Raw genomic sequence first — 25,774 nt, 5'->3', positions numbered from 1 at the left:
ATGTGGAGGGCAGAGCATATTGGGATATATGTTTTTGTATTTGGGGGGACAGCACTGTCATACATACAATATGTAATAACAGACCAGACCCACACCCCATATACCACAACCACATAGGGGACCCCTGCAGACATTCAGAGAACAGGGTTAGGCCTGGAGTAGACAGATCACACATGGAGTCATATGAGGAATTAACCCCCCAGGTCACTGAACACGCGAGGCACATAATTCTCCAATTACCACACTCCCCACTCCCCACCCCCCACCCCATGAAGTTCATGTCTGCAGGAGCAGGCCATATACGGAGAGGACCCCGATACATAAAGGGGGTGCAGCTGCCTGGATCACTGCAGACTGTCCAGCACTGAACAGGTTAAGCAGCGACCCTCCACTGTGTGAACCCCTTGTGCCTCATCTATGGGTGGTCTCATGCTGCAGGACGTGGCTGGGGTCCGAGGATGGGAAGGGGCAGCAACAGATCTGGGGTCCCCAAATATCAGGAGATGTAAAGGGCAGAGCCTCAGCTCTTACATTCCTCTATAGCGAGGCAGGGGAGGGCCGGCAGTGTTTACAGCCCCCAAACATCTGGAAACAATGGACGTACAGCTGGAGGGATTGGGGAGGGAGGAGGACCGCCCGACCAGAGTACCAACCACCGCACAGAGCTCTGAGCTACATGATTGAGGAAACTAATGCCTCATACCTCATTTATCACATGTCCAGCAGTCATACTCTAAACATTATGCAGTCAGTAAACGAGGTACAAGGCACAGTATATAGCCTGCAGTCATCACCACCATCATAGTAGTCAGTAAATGACGTACAGTCCATGTTCAGCAGTCATCACCACCATAGTGCAGTCAGTAAATGAGGTACGAGGCACAGTACATGTCCAGCTGTAGCCCTCCTCCTTCCAGGGTGCAGTCAGTAAATGAGGTATGAGGCACAGTACATGTCTAGCTGTAGCCCTCCTCCTTCCAGGGTGCAGTCAGTAAATGAGGTACGAGGCACAGTACATGTCTAGCTGTAGCCCTCCTTCCAGGGTGCAGTCAGTAAATGAGGTATGAGGCACAGTACATGTCTAGCTGTAGCCCTCCTTCCAGGGTGCAGTCAGTAAATGAGGTATGAGGCACAGTACATGTCTAGCTGTAGCCCTCCTTCCAGGGTGCAGTCAGTAAATGAGGTATGAGGCACAGTACATGTCTAGCTGTAGCCCTCCTTCCAGGGTGCAGTCAGTAAATGAGGTACGAGGCACAGTACATGTCTAGCTGTAGCCCTCCTTCCAGCGTACAGTCAGTAAATGAGGTATGAGGCACAGTACATGTCTAGCAGTAGCCCTCCTTCACCAGCGTACAGTCAGTAAATGAGGTATGAGGCACAGTACATGTCTAGCTGTAGCCCTCCTCCTTCCAGGGTGCAGTCAGTAAATGAGGTATGAGGCACAGTACATGTCTAGCTGTAGCCCTCCTTCCAGGGTGCAGTCAGTAAATGAGGTATGAGGCACAGTACATGTCTAGCTGTAGCCCTCCTTCCACCAGAGTACAGTCAGTAAATGAGGTATGAGGCACAGTACATGTCTAGCTGTAGCCCTCCTCCTTCCAGGGTGCAGCCAGTAAATGAGGTATGAGGCACAGTACATGTCTAGCTGTAGCCCTCCTTCCAGGGTGCAGTCAGTAAATGAGGTATGAGGCACAGTACATGTCTAGCTGTAGCCCTCCTTTCACCAGAGTGCAGCCAGTAAATGAGGTATGAGGCACAGTACATGTCTAGCTGTAGCCCTCCTCCTTCCAGGGTGCAGTCAGTAATTGAGGTACGAGGCACAGTACATGTCTAGCTGTAGCCCTCCTCCTTCCAGAGTACAGTCAGTAAATGAGGTATGAGGCACAGTACATGTCTAGCTATAGCCCTCCTCCTTCCAGGGTGCAGTCAGTAAATGAGGTATGAGGCACAGTACATGTCTAGCTGTAGCCCTCCTTCCAGGGTGCAGCCAGTAAATGAGGTATGAGGCACAGTACATGTCTAGCTATAGCCCTCCTCCTTCCAGGGTGCAGTCAGTAAATGAGGTATGAGGCACAGTACATGTCTAGTTGTAGCCCTCCTTCCACCAGAGTGCAGTCAGTAAATGAGGTATGAGGCACACAAGTTTACACAACTCTCATCCTCGCTTACCTGCTGCAGCTCCTTCTCCAGTTCCACGGCTCTGATGACTATGGGGCCCCGCACGGCGTACTCCACCTTCTTGATGGCGGGGTTCATGGACTCCAGGGTCAGGATGGGCTGCTGTGCCCCGTTCTCACACATCCTGAGGTTTTGCTCCCGCTTTCCCAGCTGTGTTCCTGAATGAGACCTGGAAGAAGAGAGAAGAGGGGCACTGAGTGGAGCAGAACCCCAGACACGGGCCCCCGAGGACACCCCAAGACGGAACAGACTCATGACAACTGGAGGGGCCAAGATGTTGTCAGCAGATGACACGACTGCAGGAATCTGAGAAGATCAGGAAGAGGGGGGGAGGGGATGGCACTACTACACGTGTGCACTGGGAGAACCAGTCCAGGAACTTGCTGCAGCTCCTCACCCGCACGATGCCAGCCTTATACTGAGCCCAGAATGCAGCCCCGCACCTATACGCCCGCCAGCTGCCCCCTCCTCCCCTGCAGCAGGGCAAGTCCCTGCCTGACAGTCTCCAGGAGGAGGAGGGGGGACCATATCCAGAGAGCAAGAGAGGGCCACCTGCACCTACCACTCACCCAGCTGCCACCTCCCTCCTTGTACTGGGGCAAGTCCCTGCCTGATAATCCCCAAGAGGAGGAGAAGGAGGAGGGACAATGTCAAAGAACCAGCAGAGGGCAACCTGCACCTAATGCACACCCAGAATGACACCCACCAGATGCCCCCGCTGATACCCATGTGCTGATGATACACTCCATCATATAATCATCCCTCTACACCATTGTATATTTCTACCCATTACATTCCACATCATATAACCTTCGACACCTCTGTATATTACACACTTTATCACATAATAATCTTCATACACCCCTGTTTATTATATACAGAGGTGTAGGAGGATTATATGATATGTGATGTAATATACAGAGGTGTAGGAAGACTATATGATATGTGATGTAATATACAGAGCTGTAGGAAGACTATATGATATGTGATGTAATATACAGAGGTGTAGGAGGACTATATGATATGGGGTGTAATATATAGAGGTGTAGAAGGTTATATGATATGAAGTGTAATAAACAGGGGTGTAGGAGGATTATTATATGATAAAGAGTGTAATATACAGAGGTTTAGGAGGATTATGTGACATAATATATACTCTATCACATAATAATCATCCTACACCTGTTTATTACACCCCATATCATATAAATGTCCTACACCTCTGTATATTACACCCCATATCATATAATCCTCCTACACCTTTGTATATTAAACCCCATTTTATCTATAAAATGCAAAATTTTGTTTGTTTATATATAAATCCACAGTTCTCGTCCAATTTGAGTGAAATTTTGCATGATTGTTCTTCAGCACCAGGCGACGAATACTGGTATAATTAAAAATCGAAAACTCACCGACTTCCCCTGTAATTTTTTTTTTTTACAACAGAAACCAATCACAGCTCAGCTTTCATTTCTAATACTGCTGAGGTAAAATGAAAGCTGCACTGTGATTGGTTGCTATGGACAACACAGATTTTCTGTTGGACAGCTTCCATAACAGTGCGGTGCTCGGCTCATTATTCTGGCCCACTTTGTATTTTGCAGGACTGCTAGTCATAAAATAAATCTCTGTGCAAAGCATGGGCATATAACTTAGCATCACATAATCCGCCTGAACCCTGTATATTACACCTTGTATCATATAATCCTCCTACACCTCTGTATAGCACACCCTATATTAGATAACCAAAACTCAAAAAATAGGATTGTACGAATGCCTGAATTTGCATAAATTTGTGACTGCTTTTATTACAGACGTCACAGATGTTCTCGGAATAGGATGGTAGGATGGGGTGCACATCCAGACAGGAATATATACATCTGGGACTTCCTTTTTGACATGGGCGAGAGAGACGTAGATCTAAGAAAATTGGACCTACATTGCAGTCTAAGGCTTCATTCACACAAGCGTATATCGGCCGCGCTTTCACGCCTGGCCAATATATGCTGCCCATCTGATGTATTGGTTTACAATGCATCAGTTCAGATGGGCGTATTCCTGTGGCGTAAGAGCGCCCGGCCTGCCAAGATAGCGCATTAGGGTGCGCATTTTGGCCGGGCACTTTTATGCTGGCCAGAAAAGATCGTTCAGGAACGATCTTCTGGCCGGAATATGGCGGCGGCTCCTATAGACTCCTGTGGGAGCCTATGGTAGCGGCTGGAGAAGAGAGGTGGGAGTGAGTTTAGCAGCGTGTCTGTTAAACTTTCACTCCCTTCCCTTCTCCTCTCTGCCCCTGCCGGCTGTTTGCAATGGGAGGGAGCAGGACGGGCCAGCAGCTGGTTGCTAAGCTCCCGTCCTAGCCCATTGCTGGCTCCACATCTGAGAGCTAAACTATCTCCCCCTGGCCCGACGGCATTCCGGGCTCGGCGTTTATGCGCCGGACCCGGGCCGCCTGAACGGGTGCACAAATGGCAGATTTGTGCACCCGTTCACGCGATTTTCGGAAAGAGCCCTAACTGTGATTTCTCATTAATTGTGATTTTTATTTTTTATGCCAAAAGCATTTTACGCAGAAGCCAATGCTATTAAGGAGTCACCATGCTTGATACTAATAATGAGGCACAAGGGGCCAAGCCCAATACTACTGATAGAGTCACAAGCCTCCACCTCCGATGCTAATAATGAGGCACGAGGCTCTACCTCTCATACTAAGGCCCCGTTCACACGAACACACTTAAGCGCATTATAGGCGCGCAAAGAAAGCGCTTCTATTAGAACCAATGGTTTCCTGTAGAACCATTTAGAAGAAGGAATTTTAGATGCGCTAAATTCTCACACCAATCAAAAATAGGATATGCGTAGCCACAATGCACGCATCTCAGGTCGGAGGTGCGAGAAACAATAGGACCTCACCTGTCCTTGGTGCGCGCTTTCCATAGACTCCTATGGCAGCTGGATAACACGCACCTCGCACCTCAGATCGTGTGAACGGGCCAATTAAAATAGCTGGAAATCACCCGTTCATGCGATCTTCAATGCAGTATAGGTGCAATCTTTTCATGCGCCTATACTGAGCTAAAACAGCGCTCGTCTGAATGAGGCCTAATAAGGAGGCGCCATGCTCAATACTAATTATGGAGGCATGAGGCTCCACCTCTGCTACTAATAATGAGGCACAAGGGGCCGAGCCCAATACTATTGGTGGAGGCACAAGGCTCCACATCTCATTATAACAACGAGGTGCCTCATGCCTGACACCCACATATTCCATACCTTTTCATAGCCCCCAAACCAGAACCCTGTAGTACCCCTTCTAGAGACACGATAGGCCCGCATTGCACCCCACTTGCATACTGCCCCCCTCAGGCATTCCTTCTGGCCTGTACTATATGTGTCTATGACAATGCCACCGCCTTCCGTAACCTGTCCTTGTGACCTACTCAGAACAAAGTCCAAACTACAGCAACTGATAGAGAGAATGAGGCATAAAGTACCTACAAGATCTCCTACCCCAAGGAAACTGATGTGTGACCCTGGCAGTATACAGCCTGACCGTGGATAACACCGGTAATACAGCAGTGTCACCATGTACATCGCCCCTCCAGTGTCACCTGACATATAATCCACACCTCTTGCAGGAGGGTGCTGGCCCTTTAAGGGAAGGATTCTTCATGTAAAGTGCTGGTTCTTTACAGTCAGAGCCTCACATATAAACCTTCAGCCAAACCAAACTTCCACATTAGAAAGACTTGAAAGAAGTGACAAAGGAAAATTGTTCAGTCTCCTCGTCTGACCTCAAGATAACGAGTGGTTATATAATGCAGAGACCATGCCCACTAACAAGCCAGCGAGGCATGAGGTGCCTGATGGTTCATAATCACAGAGCAGAAACAGGGAAAGACGCTCAAATGGACACTCCACCGCCATTAAAAATCGGCGCAATTTTACTTCAAAGCCGCAAGATTAAATTCCGGAGGAAAAGCTTTCTGCTGTGGAACTAAGAACGTCTTGCGGAATTATTGCTGTTGCGGATTTCTAACATAGAGGAGATGTAATTCCACAATTAAAATCTGCGGGAAAAAACTCAATTTCCGCAAGACGTTCCACACAATGCATTTTGCTGTTAAAAAAGCAAAATAAAGTCGTAATAAGTGCTCCTTCACAATAGCGTATGAGCCTTTACATGCGCCACAGCGCATTTTTGCAGAACGTACGATGCTTTTTTACGTGTATGTTGGCATATTGCACTGTACTTGTTCCGCCTGCAGGCAAACAAGACGCACCGCTTGAAATGGCTGATTAGTTCCAGGTGCGTTTTTTTCCCCAATGGATTTAGGCAGCGTATTATCCAACTCCTTGAGTATTGCGTGCACAGTTACACACCCCTCCCCCCATTGACTTCTACGAAGTCCCTTGGTGCACAAATTCACAGAAAAGTAGAGTATGCTGCGGGTTTTTTAGCACAGCTGAAATGCATGCGAAAAATGTGGAAATGTGAACAAACCAATTGAAATCAATGGCTTCTATTCTTTGCATTTGCGCACAGAAATACACCCATGCGAACGAGAAATACATCCTGCGGACTACTCCGCTCTGTGTGAACGGTCCCTAAAGCTTCGTTGCCACAGCTCTTTTGCCCACACTGTCCGTTTCCTCTCGGGGTTTCATTACAACATATGTGCGCTATGGATGAGCCTTTCTGCGCACGCTTTGGCGTGTCCCGTGTTTTACTGTACTTTTTGCACACAGGACACTGCCACGACCCAATTTAAATGGCTATTTAGCCTAATGAGGTCCGGACGCGTCCTTTTTTAAAAGTAATTGCGCAGTGTTTCATGCATCTCCTTGCGTGTTGCGCATGCATTTGCGCACCTCCCATTGAGCAGCTATTTTTTTGCATGTGTGAAAAAGGCAACAAGAACGACCCACTGAAATCAATGGCTTCTATTCTCTGCGTATTGCGTGCACAATACGTCCATGTGAAGCCGCCCTTATGACTTCACGATAAGATAGGATGTGAGAGTAGGATGGTGTGCACAACTCTGGGAGTAACTAGACTTGATGCATCAGCAAAATATTGACAGCAGCTCTGGATGTGACTGGAGGAGAAGACAATATCACTGCAGAATGACTATAGCTGTAAATGTGACTGGAGTAGAAGACACAATGTCACAGCAGAACGACTGCAGCTGTGGGTGTGATTGGAGTATAAGACACAATGTCACAGCAGAACGACTGCAGCTGTGGGTGTGACTGGAGTATAAGACACGATGTCACAGCAGAAGGACTGTAGCTGTTGATGTGACTGGACTATACGACACAATGTCACAGCAGAACAACTGCAGCTCTGGATGCGACTGGAGGATAGGACACGATGCCACAGCAGAACGACTGGAGCTCTGGATGTGACTGGAGGATAAGACAATATCACTGCAGAATGACTATAGTTGTGGATGTGACTGGAGTATAAGACAAGATATCACAGCAGAACGACTGCAGCTGTGGATGTGACTGGAGTATAAGATAGAATGTCACAGCAGAATGACTGCAGCTGTAGATGTGACTGGAGTATAAGACACAATGTCACAGCAGAACAACTGCAGCTGTAGATGTGACTGGAGTAGAAGACACAATGTCACAGCAGAACAACTGCAGCTGCATATGTGACTGGAGTATAAGACACGATGTCACAGCAGAAGGACTACAGCTCTGGATGTGACTGGAGTATAAGACACGATGTGACAGCAGAACGACTGCAGCTGTGGATGTGACTGGAGGATAAGACAATATCACTGCAGAATGACTATAGCTGTGGATGTGACTGGAGTATAAGACACGATGTCACAGCAGAACGACTGCAGCTCTGGATGTGACTGCACTTTCGGAGTGTGATGTTGCAGTGGTGGTATAATCTTACCGCACGTCCGATTCCGGTGCAGTGTTGTCTGAAGACATCGTCCACATCAGCCAGCAGAACGCAAGTATGATGTGGATCCACCCGGTATACGGCTTCCTCCTATAAGACCGGTATTACTGCTGCTCACCTGACACTTGATACGATAATTACCTGGCACCGTACAGAACAGCCAGCGGCACAACGTGTGCCCTCTGAGCACCGCCCACAATCTACGGCTGGTTTCAGACAAGGGCATTTACCTCCATTTTTTATTCGCGTTTTGCAGACTTTAATGCAGAGCTAATGTAAATCTATGTATCTATTTACATGGCTGTATTTTTCACGGCCGTCCTTTAAAAACGCAGCATGACCTATTTTTTGCATATTTGCCTCTCTATTGGGCAATGACGGATCAGAATTTATGCCCTAGAAAACAGACAGAGGACAATACTGATGACGCGGTAGTGTCATCTGTAACATGTCCATATTACGGATGCGCATTACAGTACGCTCACCTGAAACTGGCCTGAGGCTGCACTCACATGGCGTGATTGAGATGTGGGTAAAGAGGGCATCTGAAAAAAAAATACAAGCAGCTTCATCACGGTTTTTGATTTGGCTGCAGTAAGAAACGCAATCAAATTGAAAACTAAGGCTGCCTGTCCACAGTATCCCACAGCGGATCTCCCCTATGAGCCTATCTGACAGAAAAGGATATAACAGATAGGCTCACTGCGGAGAATCGCGGCAATTCACAGCATGCTGCTATTTACGGGCCGGGAGCAGAGAATCTCTATGATTCTCCGCTCGTGGACAGGGGGGGCTATTCATAGCAACGCTATAGAAAGCATGCACTGCAATGCAAAAACGCCCGTGGACAGGCAGCCTAAGACAAAAAACGTGTGCGGTTTCTATCGCACCATCTGAATACCTGTTAATACTGGGGTCTTGTGTGGCTCCAAGGCTCCAGCCTCAGTGGGCGCACAGCTGCGAATATCACCGCAGCATATAAAGCGGTGCCCTGGGGGGGGGGGGTTGGGGGGAATGAAAGATATCACTGCTGGCGAAACTAAGAACCAAACTCACAGACCGGGAACATCAATACATCCCTGCCCGATGTCCATCCGCAGGACGATACTCCCAGCAAGTGCTGCAGCGCCACCTGGTGGCTGAATGGATAATGTCATAATCGATAACTCTTGGCTCTTCTGATCACCTGTAGATGGCCATGACATGGCGCCATTTATCGACAAAGCAGTATGAAGGAACGGTACAAAATGCTCCAAATTTATCAAAGTGTCACACAGCTCAAGAGTGGCGCATTTCACGGCGCACCAGACGCTCACGCCACCTCTCCGCTGTCGTACATATCCACCAATATTCTGCACAATCTTGAAGTTGGTTTCTTATTCGCAATAAATGCCTTTATGTTTTTTCCTTGAGTTTAATGAAGAGAAGTCATTTTAATTACAAAATTAGATTCCAGGGTGGCGACTAGAGATGAGCGAACCTACTCGTTTCGAGTAATTACTCGATCGAGCACCGCGATTTTCGAGTACTTCAGTACTTGGGTGAAAAGGTTCGGGGGGCGCCGGGGGTAGCAGCGGGGAACAGGGGGGAGCTCTCTCTCCCACCCCCACCCCCCCACTCCCCGCTGCAACCCCCCACTCACCCACGGCGCCCCCCGAATCTTTTCGCCCGAGTACGGAAGTACCCGAAAATCGCGGTACTCGGGCGAAAACGGGGCGCGGCCGAGTAGGTTCGCTCATCTCTAGTGGCGACCTAGGGGAACACTGCTGAAAATGGCACTAAATTAAAAATGGGTGCAATTGTGGGCAACCAAAAGTTATTCAAACAGTTAAATGAGTTTGGATCATTGATCTGACATACTGAGCACACAGGGGGAGATGCCCAACATCAAACATAGTTGAGTTTAGCCTCGCCCAAAGCGGTTGTAGGCATAAAAGCTTGCAGCAAAGTGGGAAGATGGAGAACGGTTTACTTATTTGAATGCATAGCTGGTGTTTTCAAAGGGTCAAATGGGTTTGGGCCACTAATCTAACACTGCCAACATACAGAGGCTGATGCCCCGCATCAAAGATTAGTAGTACAGCCTAGGTCAAAAGTAGTTCTGGGCATGAAAGCTGGCATTAAAGATGGCAAAAAGAGATGTCTTAGTGATTTGAAGATATAACTGCTGTTTGCATGCCCAGCAGCACTTGGGGCAGCCTAATCCCAACTATATTTGATGGGAGGCATCACCCTCTTTATGTTTACTGGTAGATCAGACCCATTTAACCCTTTGAAAACACTAGTTACTTATTTAAATCAGTCAAAATTCACAGTTTGCCCACTTTGATGACAGCTTTCATGCATAGAACCACTTTGGCCCAGGTCCCAATGTATTTGCTGTGGGGCATCACCCTTTGTGTGTTGACAGTGTTAGATCAGTGGCCCAAACTAATTTAACCCTTTGAATCACACTTTTTGGTGCCCATCCCCTCACCCTTCGTGTTAAACCTATATACGGAAGTGATCAAAATGGACCTAGACAAATTGGAAAGAAGGGTAAGAATAGGTGTCAGAAGCATCAACAATATCCGTTATGCGGAAAACACAACTCTGCTTGCAGAAACAGAAGCAGGTCTGAAGCAGCTGATATGCAAGATTAAAACTCAAAGTGAAAAAAAGTCGTCCTTTACCTGAATTCAAGGACTAAAATTATGGCAACTGCAAAAAAATGGCCAAATTCAAATCAAAATAGACAACGAGACTGTATAATGCGTGCGAGACTTCATCTTCCTTGGTTTGAAAACTGACCAGGATGGAGAATTTATGGCTGAGATAAAACATAGGATAGCATTGGGGCGAAGCACGATGCTAAACATGGACAAAATCTGGCATCACAACTAAACGCAGGATAGTGCAAACCATCGGTTTTCCCCATAGCCATGTATGGATGTGACAGCTGGACTGCGAAAAAAGCTGATAGAAGGAGGATTGACGCCTTTGAGCTGTGGTGCTGGCGAAAGCTGCTACGTATACCCTGGACGGCGGGAGTAACAAACAGAATCGTATAAGACCTGATATATCACTAGAGGGCAAGATGGCCGGACTCACGGAGGACAAGATGGCCGGACTCAGACTCACGGATTTTGGCCATGTTAGGCTGGCTGTCCACGGGCGAGGTGTCATAGTGAGATCCAGGGCAATAAGTCGCACGTTGAGCTCGCATGACACACTTTCCATAGGATAACTATGGAAAGGGCAGCCTACCGCACACAAGCAGAGAATCCCAGCGATTTTCCGCAATCCTCCGCGGTGAGCCTATCATTAATATAGGCTCATCACAGAGACCTTTTAGTGCTCCCCCTCCTCCCCTACACGCACGGCTCGCATGAAACGCTTTCCATAGGAGAACGATGGAAAGCGCAACCTACTGCACACAAGTGGAGAATCATAGCGATTTTCCGCTCACGTGGTTAAAAATCGCTGCATGCTGCAATTTGCCGCCATTCTCCGCGGTGAGCGTATCATTAATATAGGCTCATCACGGAGACTTTTAATGCTTCCACCTCCTCCCCCGCAACAGAATATCGCTAACGATATTCCGTCACGGCAGTGGACAGGCGGCCTAATGCCAGCAGAGTCGCTAGAAAAATCTTTGCTTGGACAGATCAGTGGCAAAAGAAGACCCGGCTGCCAAAGGACATGATGGCTGATACTGTCAGAGCTGATACTGGCATGGATATCACACAACTGAAAGAAGCAGTGCAAAACCGAAAAACATGGAGGGAGGGAGCCTTTAGGGTCGTGAACGACTAAACAGCTAACAACAACGTCATTTTCAGCCATGTTCCCCTAGGGGGCGCCTCCCTGGGATATAATTATATGATTAAAATAAGTCATTAACACTCTAGCAAAAAAAACCAAAACCATGTATTGTGAATTATGAACGGAACCAATTTCAGCATAGTGTAATTTGCGCAATATCACAAGTTTATTAACCCCGTCCCCTCACATGCCAGTTCACATACGTCTTACATGTTGCAATTCAAGCCTACATGTGGCGCACATCTGTAGCCAGCCACCCCCCGTTATGTGACACCCCGCCTCATGGACGGCTCCTGTAGATCTCTCTGCTGCGCTGTACAGAGCGGGGCGTATTACACAACATCATAACACCGCAGCACCAGAAATAGTGCCGATGACCCCGCTGGTGACACAGTGTTGTGTTCCCGATGTTTGTTCTGCGGGCAGCAAGGGGTGTGAAGCAGCCAAGACGTCTGATAGGAGGACAACTGACGCCCTCCAACACATTCCCGTGTACTGCAGACACAGCAGGGTCCACGTGTCAGACAACAGAAACACAACGTAACACCACACAACACCACAGAACGTAACACTACATGCAAAGCAACACGCCTAGAACATTACACACAACATATTATATATAAAATACATTAATAGGGCACAAAACGTAATACTGCATGATGGTGCCCTCACACTTGCCATAAAATCGTGTGATTTCCACGTGATGCGAGAATGCCGAATTATGAAACCCATGCTTTTCAATGGTTTCTTTTACATTTGTGGTGTTTTTACTTCTACAATGTTCCATAAAAAAATTTTAATAAATGTGGCATGTCCTATCTTAGGTTTCCCTATGGAACCTTCTTTTTATTGAAACGCATGAAACTTGCGATTTTCAAGCAATGCAATGCGTTTTTGACGTTAGAAAGTCCTATTGACTATTACGATAAAAGAAAAAAATTTGCACCATTTTTTTGCAGGCGGCAGCGATGCAATGCGGGATTATTCTCAAGAAAAAGCATCGGCGACACTCAAAAATCGTAGGAGCAAAGAAGCAATTTTGCCGTGATTTTCTCACAGAAAAATCACGATCGCCCGTTTGAAACTACCCCAACATTACACCACATCACAATACTGCAGATAACGCAACACAATAAAACAAAAACACAACACTACTGCACATACCACAATAAAAAGTGATACTACAACAATGCACAATAAGGCCTCCCTCACACAGGCGTTAAACGCCGAAAAATAGAACAGACTCCGCTCGAGTGCCCGTCTGAGAGGCCCCATTGAAAACAATAAGAGCGTTATACCACGATTACTGCGGCGCTGAAAACGCCACGGTAATCGCAGAGAAAAGCGCCTGTGTGAGGGCGGCCTAATACTGCACAGACATCACCGCACCTACAAACTGTGCTCATAATTCAATAACACAACGGATACTACAACACTGTACATCAGGTAATACTACAACAATGCTGCACACAAAACAGCACTGCACATAAGGCTAGTTTCACACGGGCGATCACGATTTTGCCGTGACAAAAAAAAATAAAATAAAAATCGCAGCAAAATCATGTCTTTGTTCCCACGATTTTTGAGCGTAAGCGATGATTTTTCTCAATAATCTCGCATTGCTGCCGCCTGAGATTAAGTTGCATGATTTTTTATTGCAAAAGTCAATAGGACTTTCTAATGTTAAAAGCGCATTGCATCGCCAAAAAATAAAAAAAAAAAAAATAAAAAAAAAAAAAAAAAAAAAAAATCGCAAGTTTCATGTGTTGTGATGATCTGTTTATACCCAGGACTGCGACGGTAACAAGAGGGCATCCGCTACGTCTAGAAGAAAGCAGGTTTCATCACTAACATAGAAGGGGGTTCTTTACTGTAAGAGCAGTGAGCCTGTGGAACGCTCTGCCTGAGGACGTGGGGATAGCAACATAAATAGAGGAGTTTAAGAGGGGACTAGATGTCTTTTTAGAGTGCCATGATATTACAGGATATAGACATTAGGTGACCAGCGGGTTGTTGATCTGAAAGGTTGATCCAGGGACTGCTGCCATTATGGAGTCAGGAAGGTGTCTTTCTCTTGACCAACAAGGAAGGTGCTGAAGCAGGCTGAACTAGATGGACATTGTCTTCATTCAGCTTAACATACTATGTTACTATATGATAAAAATAAAGGCTCCATAGGAAAACGTGGGCGATTTAAAAAAAAAAAAAAAAAAAGAATAAATCGCACATCGCAGAAAGATAGGGCATGCCAGGATTTGTGGGCATGCCAAGATAACAATACAACACAGCACAAAACAATACACAACACTGGCCTGATCCATCTCGTGGCCAATCTGGCTCCACATGTAAATCATCCACACTCAGCCATGGCTTTGGTGCCATGTCTCATCTCCTATGTCCCTTTCGGTGACCTCTGAGGCTCCTAATCACTTGCTCTTCTCTTACAGATTCAACACCCTCCCCTACCTCACCAGGTGGCTTCAGCCACACACTGACTCTATAACTTGCTTTCAGCTCCTTATATACCGTAGCTAACACTACTACAGCAACATCTAATGACCATACAAAGTACTGCAACTGCCACTTTACACATTGTACAACATATGAACTGGACACAGTATACCAGATGAGGTGTGACTAAGGTCTCATGCACTCGGCAAGTCCAGATTCCACCTGCGGAGTCTCGCACGGAATCCGGCCCTGACCGCGGTGGGTGACCCTGCGTACTTGTGTGCAGGTAGCTTTTTTCGCCAGCGTCCGCGCGGGCCTGTCTTCTTCCGGCTTCTCTGTACTGCGGATTGTCCAAATGGCTCACAGTCAGACATGCGCAGTCCAGATGTTTTTTAAAACTCCTGCTTTTTTCCGCGGAATCCGCGTCCTGTCCAGAATGACAATTGCGGACAAGCTGCGGGTCGGACAGCTTCCATTCACTTCAATAGAAGCCGGCCGTGTGGAAACCACAGGAAAATGGAGCATGCAGCAATTTTTCATCCGCGAGCAGAAATCGCATTTTATTTCCGTTCGTGGGCATGATAAATCACTTTGTCATAGCATGCTATGGAGCGTTGTTGCTGTGGAATCCAAAGGCGGACGGCCACCCCGGATTCCACAGCAAAAAAAGCTGCCTGTGTGCGTGAGGCCTTTGGAAGAGTAGAGGGGGATAATGACGTCACGTGATCTAGACTCTATGCTTCTCTTAATACATCCCAGAACTGTGTTTGGCTTTTTTGCTGCTGCATCACAGCTCCGGATTCCACAATTCAAATCCGCCTGTGTGCATTCACCCTAACGGTTCCCTTGTCAATCCCATATTTAGTCATTTTTTTTTCAATAAGGATTGTCAAATTCTTTACTAAAGTCAAGATATAGTATACGAGTATCTACTGCATTTCCCTGGTCAACCCAGTCGATGATTCTGTCATAGAAGGAAATTAGATTTGTTTGGCATGACTTGTTTGTTACAAACCTATGATGGCTCTGGTTAATTACTCCATTTCCATCCAAGTACTTGCTTACATGCTGTTTAATAATTTGTTCGAAGAGCTTTCCCGGTATAAAAGTCAGACTCACAGGCCTGTAGGTTCCTGGGGAATAGTCCACACAACAATATGACACAACACTTTACATACATAACACAAACAAACAACAAAACACAACAGAACACTGCACATACACTCTTTATTTTAAAAAAAACAAAAAAAAAAAAACACAACTCGTAGGGCTGACACCCACTGGCACGTGAAAACTCTGGCCTCGCAGCGCAAGAAAGACGCCGAAATAAGACCGGGATATCGCCAGTCTTTTCAATGGGGCCAGCGGCAGCAGCGCTACCCCTATTGAAAAGATATGGAGAATAACGCGAATTTCTGCCACAGCTGGGACAGCTGTAGTAGAAGTCTGCGATATTCTCCATATCTTTTCAATGGGGCTAGCGCTGCTGCTGCTGCTGGCCCCATTGAAAACACTTGCGATATCCCGGCGTGATCCGTTTTTTTTTCTCGCACTGCACGAGTTTTCACTTACTCTTGCAGCGCAGTGGAGAAAAAAACGCCAGTGGGTGTCCGCCCTCAGAAGAAGTTGTCCTTTTGCTGAAAAACTCAGCACGCAGCTACATCTCAGGCTGATTTGTAAATGATGAGAGTTGTGGGTGATTAGATTATGGGTCTTGCTACCTGAGGCTCTAAAAGTGGTTCCTCTTTCTCCCCTTAGCCTATAAAAGGCTCTCGGAGGCTCCTTGTGTGTAGTAACCTCTTTTTCCGCTTGTGTAGAACTTGTTGACCACTAGACGCCTCGATGACGCAGAGAAGAGATGTCACCCCGTTACCAGAGTCTGAGAGGGGCGCATTATTGGGATGTGAGAAGCTGGATGGTCGTATCGACAAATTGTCCACCACCTGGGCCATTCTGACCAGACTGTTAGGGGGTGCACAGAACAAGTCACTGTGACCGCCATGCTGGATTCATGATGTCATCAGAAGGTTTGTAATTCACCATCTATCACATGACAGCTCTATCATCCTATATAAACACCACAGAGGTGTATCTATGTAAACACCACAAAAGGAGCCACGTCTGACCCGCGTGACCATTTCTATCCGACCCTTTGATGTCAGCAAAACTGGCACAAAACTTACCAGATGTCACTAATCAGTGACCCAGGACTTTATAGATGCTGGTACCAGGCGAACTGAAGACTAAAATGGCGCACAAATAATTAAGTTTCACATCAGTCAGCAGTGTCCGGCGCATTGTTTTCAATGGAGCGTCTCACACAGCCTCAGAGAGCTGCTTGATCACGGCGCTTTCCAGCACCGCCATTTTTGAGCGGAGTCTGTTCTACTTTAGGGCATTTAGCGCTCCTCATCAATGATGAGTGCTAAAAGCCAGTGTCAGCCGCAGCATCACTGTGGGCGAAAACAAAACTAAATTGGGTGCTTTTAGCAACGCCTGTGTGAAAGAGGCTTTACAGTCCCTGTGTGATGTCCTCTCCTCTGAACGATCTACATTGTCCCCCGGGACTCCTATCCACTACACAGTCTTGTTTCTGATGCATGGCCGGCCCTAGCTACGTGTGACCTGCCCAATCGCACAGGGCACCGGCCCTCCTTAGGTCCGCCTGACCAAATGATCTTCTTACTCGATACAGTAGCATCTTGTGGAGCTACATGAATCATGTAGTGCTGCCAGATCTCTTCATCAAGTACTCCAAAGAGGCAAATCTCAGGATCCAAAGGTACAGGAATCCCCAAGATGTCAGAGAGGAGACTCGAGACCTCTCCCCAACAATCCTGAATGGCAGGGCACTCCCGGATCATATGCCAATAATAAGCAAACCCCATGAGCAACGAATAGTTTGCTGCTGACACTCTTCCTATTTTTGTAGCATTGCAGGAGTCAAGTAGCATTGAACTGTATCAGCTTATTATTTGCTGCCGAAGAGACGAAATAAAGGCAATTCCAATACCTGATGAAAAGTATCACCTGTTAATGTGGGTATAAGCGTCCTCCATGTTGTTAGAGATGGAGGTGTTGCATGGGATATTTTGGCTAATATCAGATAAGAATATAATGCAGAGACGAGGCCCCTGGGACCCAGGGAATGCAATATACCAATTAAGAGGTAATGTAATATGCAAGGGAAAGAAGATGAGAACTCCACATTTAATGCATGTCTAACCTGTAAGTATCTATAAAAATGGGTACGAGGCAATTTGTACTTAGTTTGTAATTGGTCAAAAGAAACCAGGGTATTAAACCTATATAAGTCTACCAATGTTTGTATACCATACTCCCCCCATACATGTGTGTCCCACAGGGAGTACAACTCTGAAAGTGCAGGATTATGCCATAGGGGAATATCGGCCACTGTTTTACAGACTTTAACGATCGACTTAGATTGTCTCCAAATCTGCGAAGCCAGCCTATGCATAGGGAGCAGCCTAGCGGATAGAGTTGATGGAGCTTCCAATACTGGCCATTGAGCCTCTGAATTAGGGAGGGAATCTCCAAGCCAGCAGCCCAAATGAGTAAATTGAATAGCCACATAGTATACAAACAGATTTGAAGGAATCTATTAAAAGGTATACATTAAGGTCCAGGGAAGAAGCTTGGATTCCTAGATATCTAAATGAGTCGGCAACATGAAGGCCATACAGTGAACCAGCAATACATGGGTGACTATCTGAGGAGGGGGCAAAAGGGCAGACTTAGCCCAGTTAATGCACAGTCCTGACAAATGCCAAAAACGGTTTATAAGATTGATTGCATATGGAAGGGAGGTAATAGGGTGCAAAAGAAATCCATTAAATCAGCATATGATGCGACTTGGTGCTCTCGATCCCCAATAATTATGCCCTTGTATGATGGGCTTACCGTGGGCATGATAGCCAATGGTTCAATGACCAGTGCGAATAATAGAAGGATCAGGGGGCATCCCTGTCTTGTACCTCTATGTAGTGGGAAGTAAGAGGTACATGAACTATTGAGCGAGACTGGTGATTTATATATTAGGGACACCCAAAGCCAAATATTTGCAAAACAAATAGCAGAAAAGGCCATTCAATAGTCAAATGCCTTTGTAGCATCCAAAGAGGCTAGAGCCCAGTCTGCCCCCAATTTGAGTGACCACCTGAGCCCTTTTAAGGTTCTCACACATAGACTTTCTAAGCATAAACCCTGTTTTGACTGGGTGTAACAGATCTATTATTACGGAGTTGAGTCAGTTCACTAGCATCTTAGTCAGAATTTTATCATCTATATTTAATAATGATATTGGCCGATAAGAGCCACAATCAAGGGGATCCTCAGCGGGTTTTAAAAGGAGTATAATTGTAGCTTCATAAAAGGATATACGGTAGGCAAAGATCCCCCCCTCATAAGCTGCAATGTATGAGGCCAAGAGACTAGGAAGCAACGCATCCTGATATTTTGCATGTACCTCCACTGGAAGGCCATCCGGGCCCGGTGACTTGCCTCTAGCCATACTGCACAGGGCCTCTGACAGGTCAATTAGGGTAAAAAGGGCATCCACAAAAGTTTTTTGGCCTGGGATAAGAGTCAGGAAGGGGATGTTGGCTAAGAAATCACTCAATTCCTGTTGGGAGTGGCTAAATCTGGTGTCATACTATTCACTCTCTCATCAAGTCTCCATCAAGGAGAATTTCACCCGTGTGAGAGCTAATGCGAAGTATTGGAGCGGATGTAGTATTTTGAAGGACTAGGTGAGCCAATAAACTACTTGATTGATTACCCAGCTCGTAATATCTTGATTTTGGCAAAAAAGGTAGATCTGCGGTCCCTCCGCTGCAGGAATGTAAGATACTGCCTAACCTGCTGCAACTATTGGGTCCTATTACTATCAAAGGGATCCGCAATGTAAATTGATTCCAATCTCGAATAGCAAGAGGCCATCTCTCTCACATCGGGAAGGGTCCTTCTTAATAAACGAGATAGAGGATGTTAAGCAGCCACAAAGGAAAGCTTTAAGAGTTACCCATGACAGCATCGGGTTGGTATCAGGATCATTTATTGCCAAGAAGGTATTCAGTTGGTCGGTGATTCGGACATTTGGAGTGAAGACTCAGCCAGAAGGGATGCGCTCTCCAGTCAGAAGGGGTGAATGATCTGACACCCCCTGGAAAGGTATTCAATGCGGGCTGTCACAGTACAGGCCCGAGCGTTTCCAAACATATTGTCAATGCAAGAAAGGGAGTTGTTACAGGAGAACGCCCAAATATCAGGATGTTTAGTCCTCCTGCCACCCAACCTCCTTGGCAAACAATGCCAGCGAAATGGGATGTGGCGCTCCATAAAACCGTTGTGTTGGGGAATTGAGAAGCGAACTGGGCAGCTTGATGGAGAATCGTCAATCCCGCCGGTGGAAGTAGGTAGATACCAAGTATGACAAACAAGCTTGGATTGAATCAATAATTGTAAGAAAATAAAATCGACCCTCTCTAAGAATTCGGCCTGGTTCCCATCTAAGATGTTTGTGAACCAAAATAAACACCACTCTAGAATATGAGTAGTGGGTGGAATGGATCGGAGCACAATCTATGTGAACCTGGTAGGAGGCTAGAGGACCCCGATTAAATAGATTAGACTTTCTTCCCTGAGTTTCAAATAACACAAAAATGTTAGAGCATTATCACATGACCCAAACAATCCCCAGTGTAGGGTATAGTTACAAATAACAGGATTTTCAAGCCAATTTGTTACCAGTACTTATATGTAGAGGACATGTTAGCGTCTAGGCGATCTCGGTAATCAGCTGAGCCATTCCTCAGCCTCTCTGGGAGTAGAGAAGAAAATGGTGCAATCATTATGGGTGAAGCGCAGGCGGGCCGGATATGGCATGAAATATTGTATAGAAGCATCTCGCAGGCAAAGTCTGATGTTGACAAAGGAAGCTCTGGTCTTTTGAAGGGCAGCTGAACAATCTGGAAATATAGAAATGTTAGCACCATTGAATTTAAAGCCTTGTTTGCATCTAGCCACTTGTAGAACAGCATCTCGATCTTTGCTGCTAAGTAGGTGGGCCAACATCGACCTTGGTGGAACACCCGGAGGCAGAAGGCGTGCCGGTACTCTATGCGCCCACTTAATGGGAATTGCAGGAAGAAGATCTTTTAACCATTTCTCCATGAACTCACATGGATTATGGTCTTCGGATCAATCTGGTAGGCGCAAAATACGAATATTGTTCCTGCGTAGCCTATTCTCTAGGTCGTCTGCCCATGGATTGCATAAATTTGCTCATTTCTCTAGCTTGGTTATTTTTGTGTGAATAGGAGCCATACTATTGTCCACTTGGGAGATACAGCCCTCCACCTCACCAGCGCGGCCTCAGAGATTTTGCATATCCTGTCGTAAAAGGCCTTCATCAATTTTAACCACCACAATTTTGTGATGTTGTACTTGACTGTATGGTTTCCAATAACTGAGCAGTGACCTGGCGCAGTACTGTGGGATCTGGCTCTATCGGTGGGGAGGGGGGTTGAAGAATGTCCTGGAGCTAGAGATGACTGACCAGAGAGCCCAAGTGATCCACAAACAGTTCTTAGATGATTCTATACAAATAACAGGTCCCTTTCCTTCCCTGCTTGTGTGTCACTGTATGCTGCCTCAGGAAGGCATTATGGCTGACTTGCATTATCAGCTTTTACACTGAAACAAGGGAGGTCCAATGATGTGTTTGAATTGATGCACCGAGCCTGGCTCTGGTGCCAAATTGATGCACCGAGCCTGGCTCTGGTGCCAAATTGATGCACCGAGCCTGGCTCTGGTGCCAAATTGATGCACCGAGCCTGGCTCTGGCGCCAAATTGATGCACCGAGCCTGGCTCTGGTGCCAAATTGATGCACCGAGCCTGGCTCTGGCGCCAAATTTATGCACCGAGCCTGGCTCTGGTGCCAAATTGATGCACCGAGCCTGGCTCTGGCGCCAAATTTATGCACTGAGCCTGGTTCTGGCGCCAAATTTATGCACTGAGCCTGGTTCTGGTGCTCTATGTCATAACCTTGGTTCTGGTGTGGTTATGCTGATATGTTACAACTTTCTACGCAAGCAGAATACATGCAGATGCCTATCAGTGTCTTTTTTGTCTTCAGACAGACGACCTACACTGTAGCCCAGGAGTCTCCTCCACATAGGAAGCTGACTAAAGTTTAAAGCTTTATTCTAAAAAGGGTTAGCAGTGCTTTAGGTAAAAATATAAAAAGGAGATATTTCCTAAAGGGTAAGGCGCGTACAAATACACAAACTGTATGAAATTAGAAAGAAATAAAATAGTAGAAAATACCAACCTTCAAATAGTCCTGAGGTGAGGAACACGTGGGAAGGAGAGTAGGCCGGCATTTAGTCTGACTATGCGGGGGAAGGTCCCTCTTTGGTTTTAAAGTCCCTCTACATTTCACCTCCGCTGTTGCCCTCATGACATCACTGAGGGCTGGCTTAGCAGATGTGCAGATGTTCTGGATGGAAACCCAATTTACATCTGGCCGTTTTTCCCTAGAAGGCACTCCAATAGGAAAGCTATGGATGGCATGTTTCATATCATGAATTGGATACCAAACATGATTAGCAGGTATGGGAATCTGTGTATTCCAGGAACTCACAGCAACGGGAGTGAATGTACTGCATTTGTGGTACACTCAGCGGTTTTGAAAATATAATTGCTGTTGAGCTGGGACCTTAAAATTCCCCATAATACTGTTATTAATTTTTTTTCTTTGTCTCATCACAGTAGTGGGAAATTGCAGTCAGTAAGTCTGGAGGATGAGTATTGGAGAGGCAGGGAGACAATGGGATCTCCTGCAAATGGCTAATTTAGTTATTACAACACCAAAAGGGCTTCCTTGCTGGTCTCAAAAGGTCAAATAAGATCCAAAGGACGCTCTTGTACAGGTGTGAAAGGCAGTTAAATGAATATTGATGAGCTCTGCTTGGCAAGAAATATACTTAAACAGCTGCATAAATCCACTCAACTTTTCCCAGACCAGAGAGTTGGCAGACTGACACGCAAAGATGGGTGAAAATCTACCAGTATCATTTCATCACACTCTGCTCTTGACTACACTGTATCCCTGGACTCACCTCTTCATAGGCAGTGTCTGTTGTCCCCTGGACCTCTTCTCAGTATTTTCTCTTGTCCTCAGTCCGTAACCTTCTACGCTGACCACGTTCCTTCAGTATATTAATATCCTATGAAGGAAGACGGAGAGTGTGAGGGGCCTGACTGTAAGACACGGGATCACTCATGACCTTTCCAGGTGGAACAACGTGAGCTCTCAGATGTCTCTATCTTAATCACCCAAGCATAAACTTTCCTTAATCCCAACTCTTCACCTCTAGGACTTTCCAGCTCCTCCTCTGGGACCACACAAGAATGAGTTTTACCACAGAAACAATAACATCTTAAGTCCCTCAAGAAATCTAACGTACATAGTACATATATCCCCCACCCCCCCCCTCCCGGTATTTGCTACTGAAAGGTTTGGACAACTGAAGCCAATACCTCTACAATTGAGGAGCTCCGAAGGGAAGAACAATCCAGAGCACAGGTGCAGGACAGAAGAAGTCACTTACCTTCTCTCCAACTGGTAATCCGTGGACTCTGCTGTATGGTGGGCGCAGATTGTGTGAAATGGATTGTAAATGACACAGAGTCACACAGCTTGGAGGGGCAGCAGAGTATGCAATGTGTGTCCATTACTCAGGTTACAACAGCCGGGTAACATTATCCCACTCATTCCCCAGCGGGCAGCTGTTCCGTGTGTTATGAGCCCCATCTATAGGGGAATGGCCACTATACATCATGTACCGGGTGATGCACGCTGCGTAGTCTGTACATTATAACTCCCAGCTGTATTACCAGGGGGCAGTTTTAATAAACAACAGTCTAATGAGACCTCTGTAAGAGAGTGCTGGGCCCTACTAAATATTCAGCCTCAGAGAAGAGAATCTTAAACACAGACATCCAAGACCAGGCTGAAGGTGCAAAGTCAGGAAGAAGAGCCCAAGAACAAGAACCTAGGGTCACCAGCCCAGGAACAAGAGCCCAGGGTCAAGGTCACCGGCCCAGGAGGAAGAACACAAGGTCAAGAGCCTAGGGTCCGGTTCATGAGTCAGAAGGAAGCCCCCAGGTTTAGAGTCACAAGCCCAGGTAAAAGAGCCCAGAGTAAGGGTCACAAGCCAATGAGGAAGAGTCCAAAGCCAGGGTCACAAGCCAATGAGCAAGAGTCCAAAGCCAGGGTCACAAGCCAATGAGCAAGAGTCCAAAGCCAGGGTCACAAGCCAATGAGCAAGAGTCCAAAGCCAGGGTCACAAGCCAATGAGCAAGAGTCCAAAGCCAGGGTCACAAGCCAATGAGCAAGAGTCCAAAGCCAGGGTCACGAGCCAATGAGCAAGAGTCCAAAGCCAGAGTCACAAGCCAATGAGGAAGGGCCCAGGGTCAGGGGTCACAAGCCAATGAGGAAGGGCCCAGGGTCAGGGGTCACAAGCCAATGAGGAAGGGCCCAGGGTCAGGGGTCACAAGCCAATGAGGAAGGGCCCAGGGTCAGGGGTCACAAGCCAATGAGGAATGGCCCAGGGTCAGGGGTCACAAGCCAATGAGGAAGGGCCCAGGGTCAGGGGTCACAAGCCAATGAGGAAGGGCCCAGGGTCAGGGGTCACAAGCCAATGAGGAAGGGCCCAGGGTCAGGGGTCACAAGCCAATGAGGAAGGGCCCAGGGTCAGGGGTCACAAGCCAATGAGGAAGGGCCCAGGGTCAGGGGTCACAAGCCAATGAGGAAGGGCCCAGGGTCAGGGGTCACAAGCCAATGAGGAAGGGCCCAGGGTCAGGGGTCACAAGCCAATGAGGAAGGGCCAGGGGCCACAAGCCAATGGGGAAGGGCCCAGGGTCAGGGGCCACAAGCCAATGGGGAAGGGCCCAGGGTCAGGGGCCACAAGCCAATGGGGGAAGGGCCCAGGGTCAGGGGCCACAAGCCAATGAGGAAGGGCCCAGGGTCAGGGGCCACAAGCCAATGAGGAAGGGCCCAGGGTCAGGGGCCACAAGCCAATGAGGAAGGGCCCAGGGTCAGGGGCCACAAGCCAATGAGGAAGGGCCCAGGGTCAGGGGTCACAAGCCAATGAGGAAGGGCCCAGGGTCAGGGGTCACAAGCCAATGAGGAAGGGTCAGGGGCCACAAGCCAATGGGGAAGGGCCCAGGGTCAGGGGCCACAAGCCAATGGGGAAGGGCCCAGGGTCAGGGGCCACAAGCCAATGGGGGAAGGGCCCAGGGTCAGGGGCCACAAGCCAATGGGGGAAGGGCCCAGGGTCAGGGGCCACAAGCCAATGAGGAAGGGCCCAGGGTCAGGGGCCACAAGCCAATGAGGAAGGGCCCAGGGTCAGGGGCCACAAGCCAATGAGGAAGGGCCCAGGGTCAGGGGCCACAAGCCAATGAGGAAGGGCCCAGGGTCAGGGGCCACAAGCCAATGGGGAAGGGCCCAGGGTCAGGGGTCACAAGCCAATGGGGAAGGGCCCAGGGTCAGGGGTCACAAGCCAATGGGGAAGGGCCCAGGGTCAGGGGTCACAAGCCAATGGGGAAGGGCCCAGGGTCAGGGGTCACAAGCCAATGGGGAAGGGCCCAGGGTCGGGGGTCACAAGCCAATGGGGAAGGGCCCAGGGTCGGGGGTCACAAGCCAATGGGGAAGGGCCCAGGGTCGGGGGTCACAAGCCAATGGGGAAGGGCCCAGGGTCGGGGGTCACAAGCCAATGGGGAAGGGCCCAGGGTCGGGGGTCACAAGCCAATGGGGAAGGGCCCAGGGTCGGGGGTCACAAGCCAATGGGGAAGGGCCCAGGGTCGGGGGTCACAAGCCAATGGGGAAGGGCCCAGGGTCGGGGGTCACAAGCCAATGGGGAAGGGCCCAGGGTCGGGGGTCACAAGCCAATGGGGAAGGGCCCAGGGTCGGGGGTCACAAGCCAATGGGGAAGGGCCCAGGGTCGGGGGTCACAAGCCAATGGGGAAGGGCCCAGGGTCGGGGGTCACAAGCCAATGGGGAAGGGCCCGGGGTCGGGGGTCACAAGCCAATGAGGAAGGGGTCGGGGGTCACAAGCCAATGAGGAAGGGGTCGGGGGTCACAAGCCAATGAGAAAGGGGTCGGGGGTCACAAGCCAATGAGAAAGGGGTCGGGGGTCACAAGCAATGAGGAAGGACCCGGGGGTCACAAGCCAATGAGGAAGGACCCGGGGGTCACAAGCCAATGAGGAAGGACCCGGGGGTCACAAGCCAATGAGGAAGGACCCGGGGGTCACAAGCCAATGAGGAAGGACCCGGGGGTCACAAGCCAATGAGGAAGGACCCGGGGGTCACAAGCCAATGAGGAA

At 47.9% G+C, this 25,774-nt stretch overlaps 1 protein-coding gene across 6 annotated transcripts in view; it reads right to left on the bottom strand.

Moving 5' to 3' along the window:
- Window positions 1–23,107, bottom strand: part of LOC136578276 (alanine aminotransferase 2) — a 36,662-nt gene extending 13,555 nt beyond the window's left edge. The window contains exons 1-3 of one of the 6 annotated variants that reach the window (XM_066578191.1): window positions 22,997–23,107; window positions 22,505–22,612; window positions 2,170–2,347 (exon numbers count right to left, since the gene is read on the bottom strand). In XM_066578191.1, the coding sequence (XP_066434288.1) occupies window positions 2,170–2,347; window positions 22,505–22,512 (186 nt within the window). In that variant the 5' untranslated portion in view covers window positions 22,513–22,612; window positions 22,997–23,107. Of the gene's footprint in view, window positions 1–2,169; window positions 2,551–2,575; window positions 2,728–2,747; window positions 2,766–8,098; window positions 8,236–22,504; window positions 22,613–22,996 lie in introns of those variants that run through there. The other 5 variants (XM_066578190.1, XM_066578193.1, XM_066578188.1 and 2 more) reach the window with 5 other exon arrangements.
- Between the last annotated feature and the right edge of the window lie 2,667 nt (window positions 23,108–25,774).

Source organism: Eleutherodactylus coqui, chromosome 9, assembly GCF_035609145.1.
Source record: "Eleutherodactylus coqui strain aEleCoq1 chromosome 9, aEleCoq1.hap1, whole genome shotgun sequence".
Lineage (NCBI taxonomy): Eukaryota > Metazoa > Chordata > Amphibia > Anura > Eleutherodactylidae > Eleutherodactylus > Eleutherodactylus coqui.
This window is presented reverse-complemented; position numbering and strand designations above follow the sequence as displayed.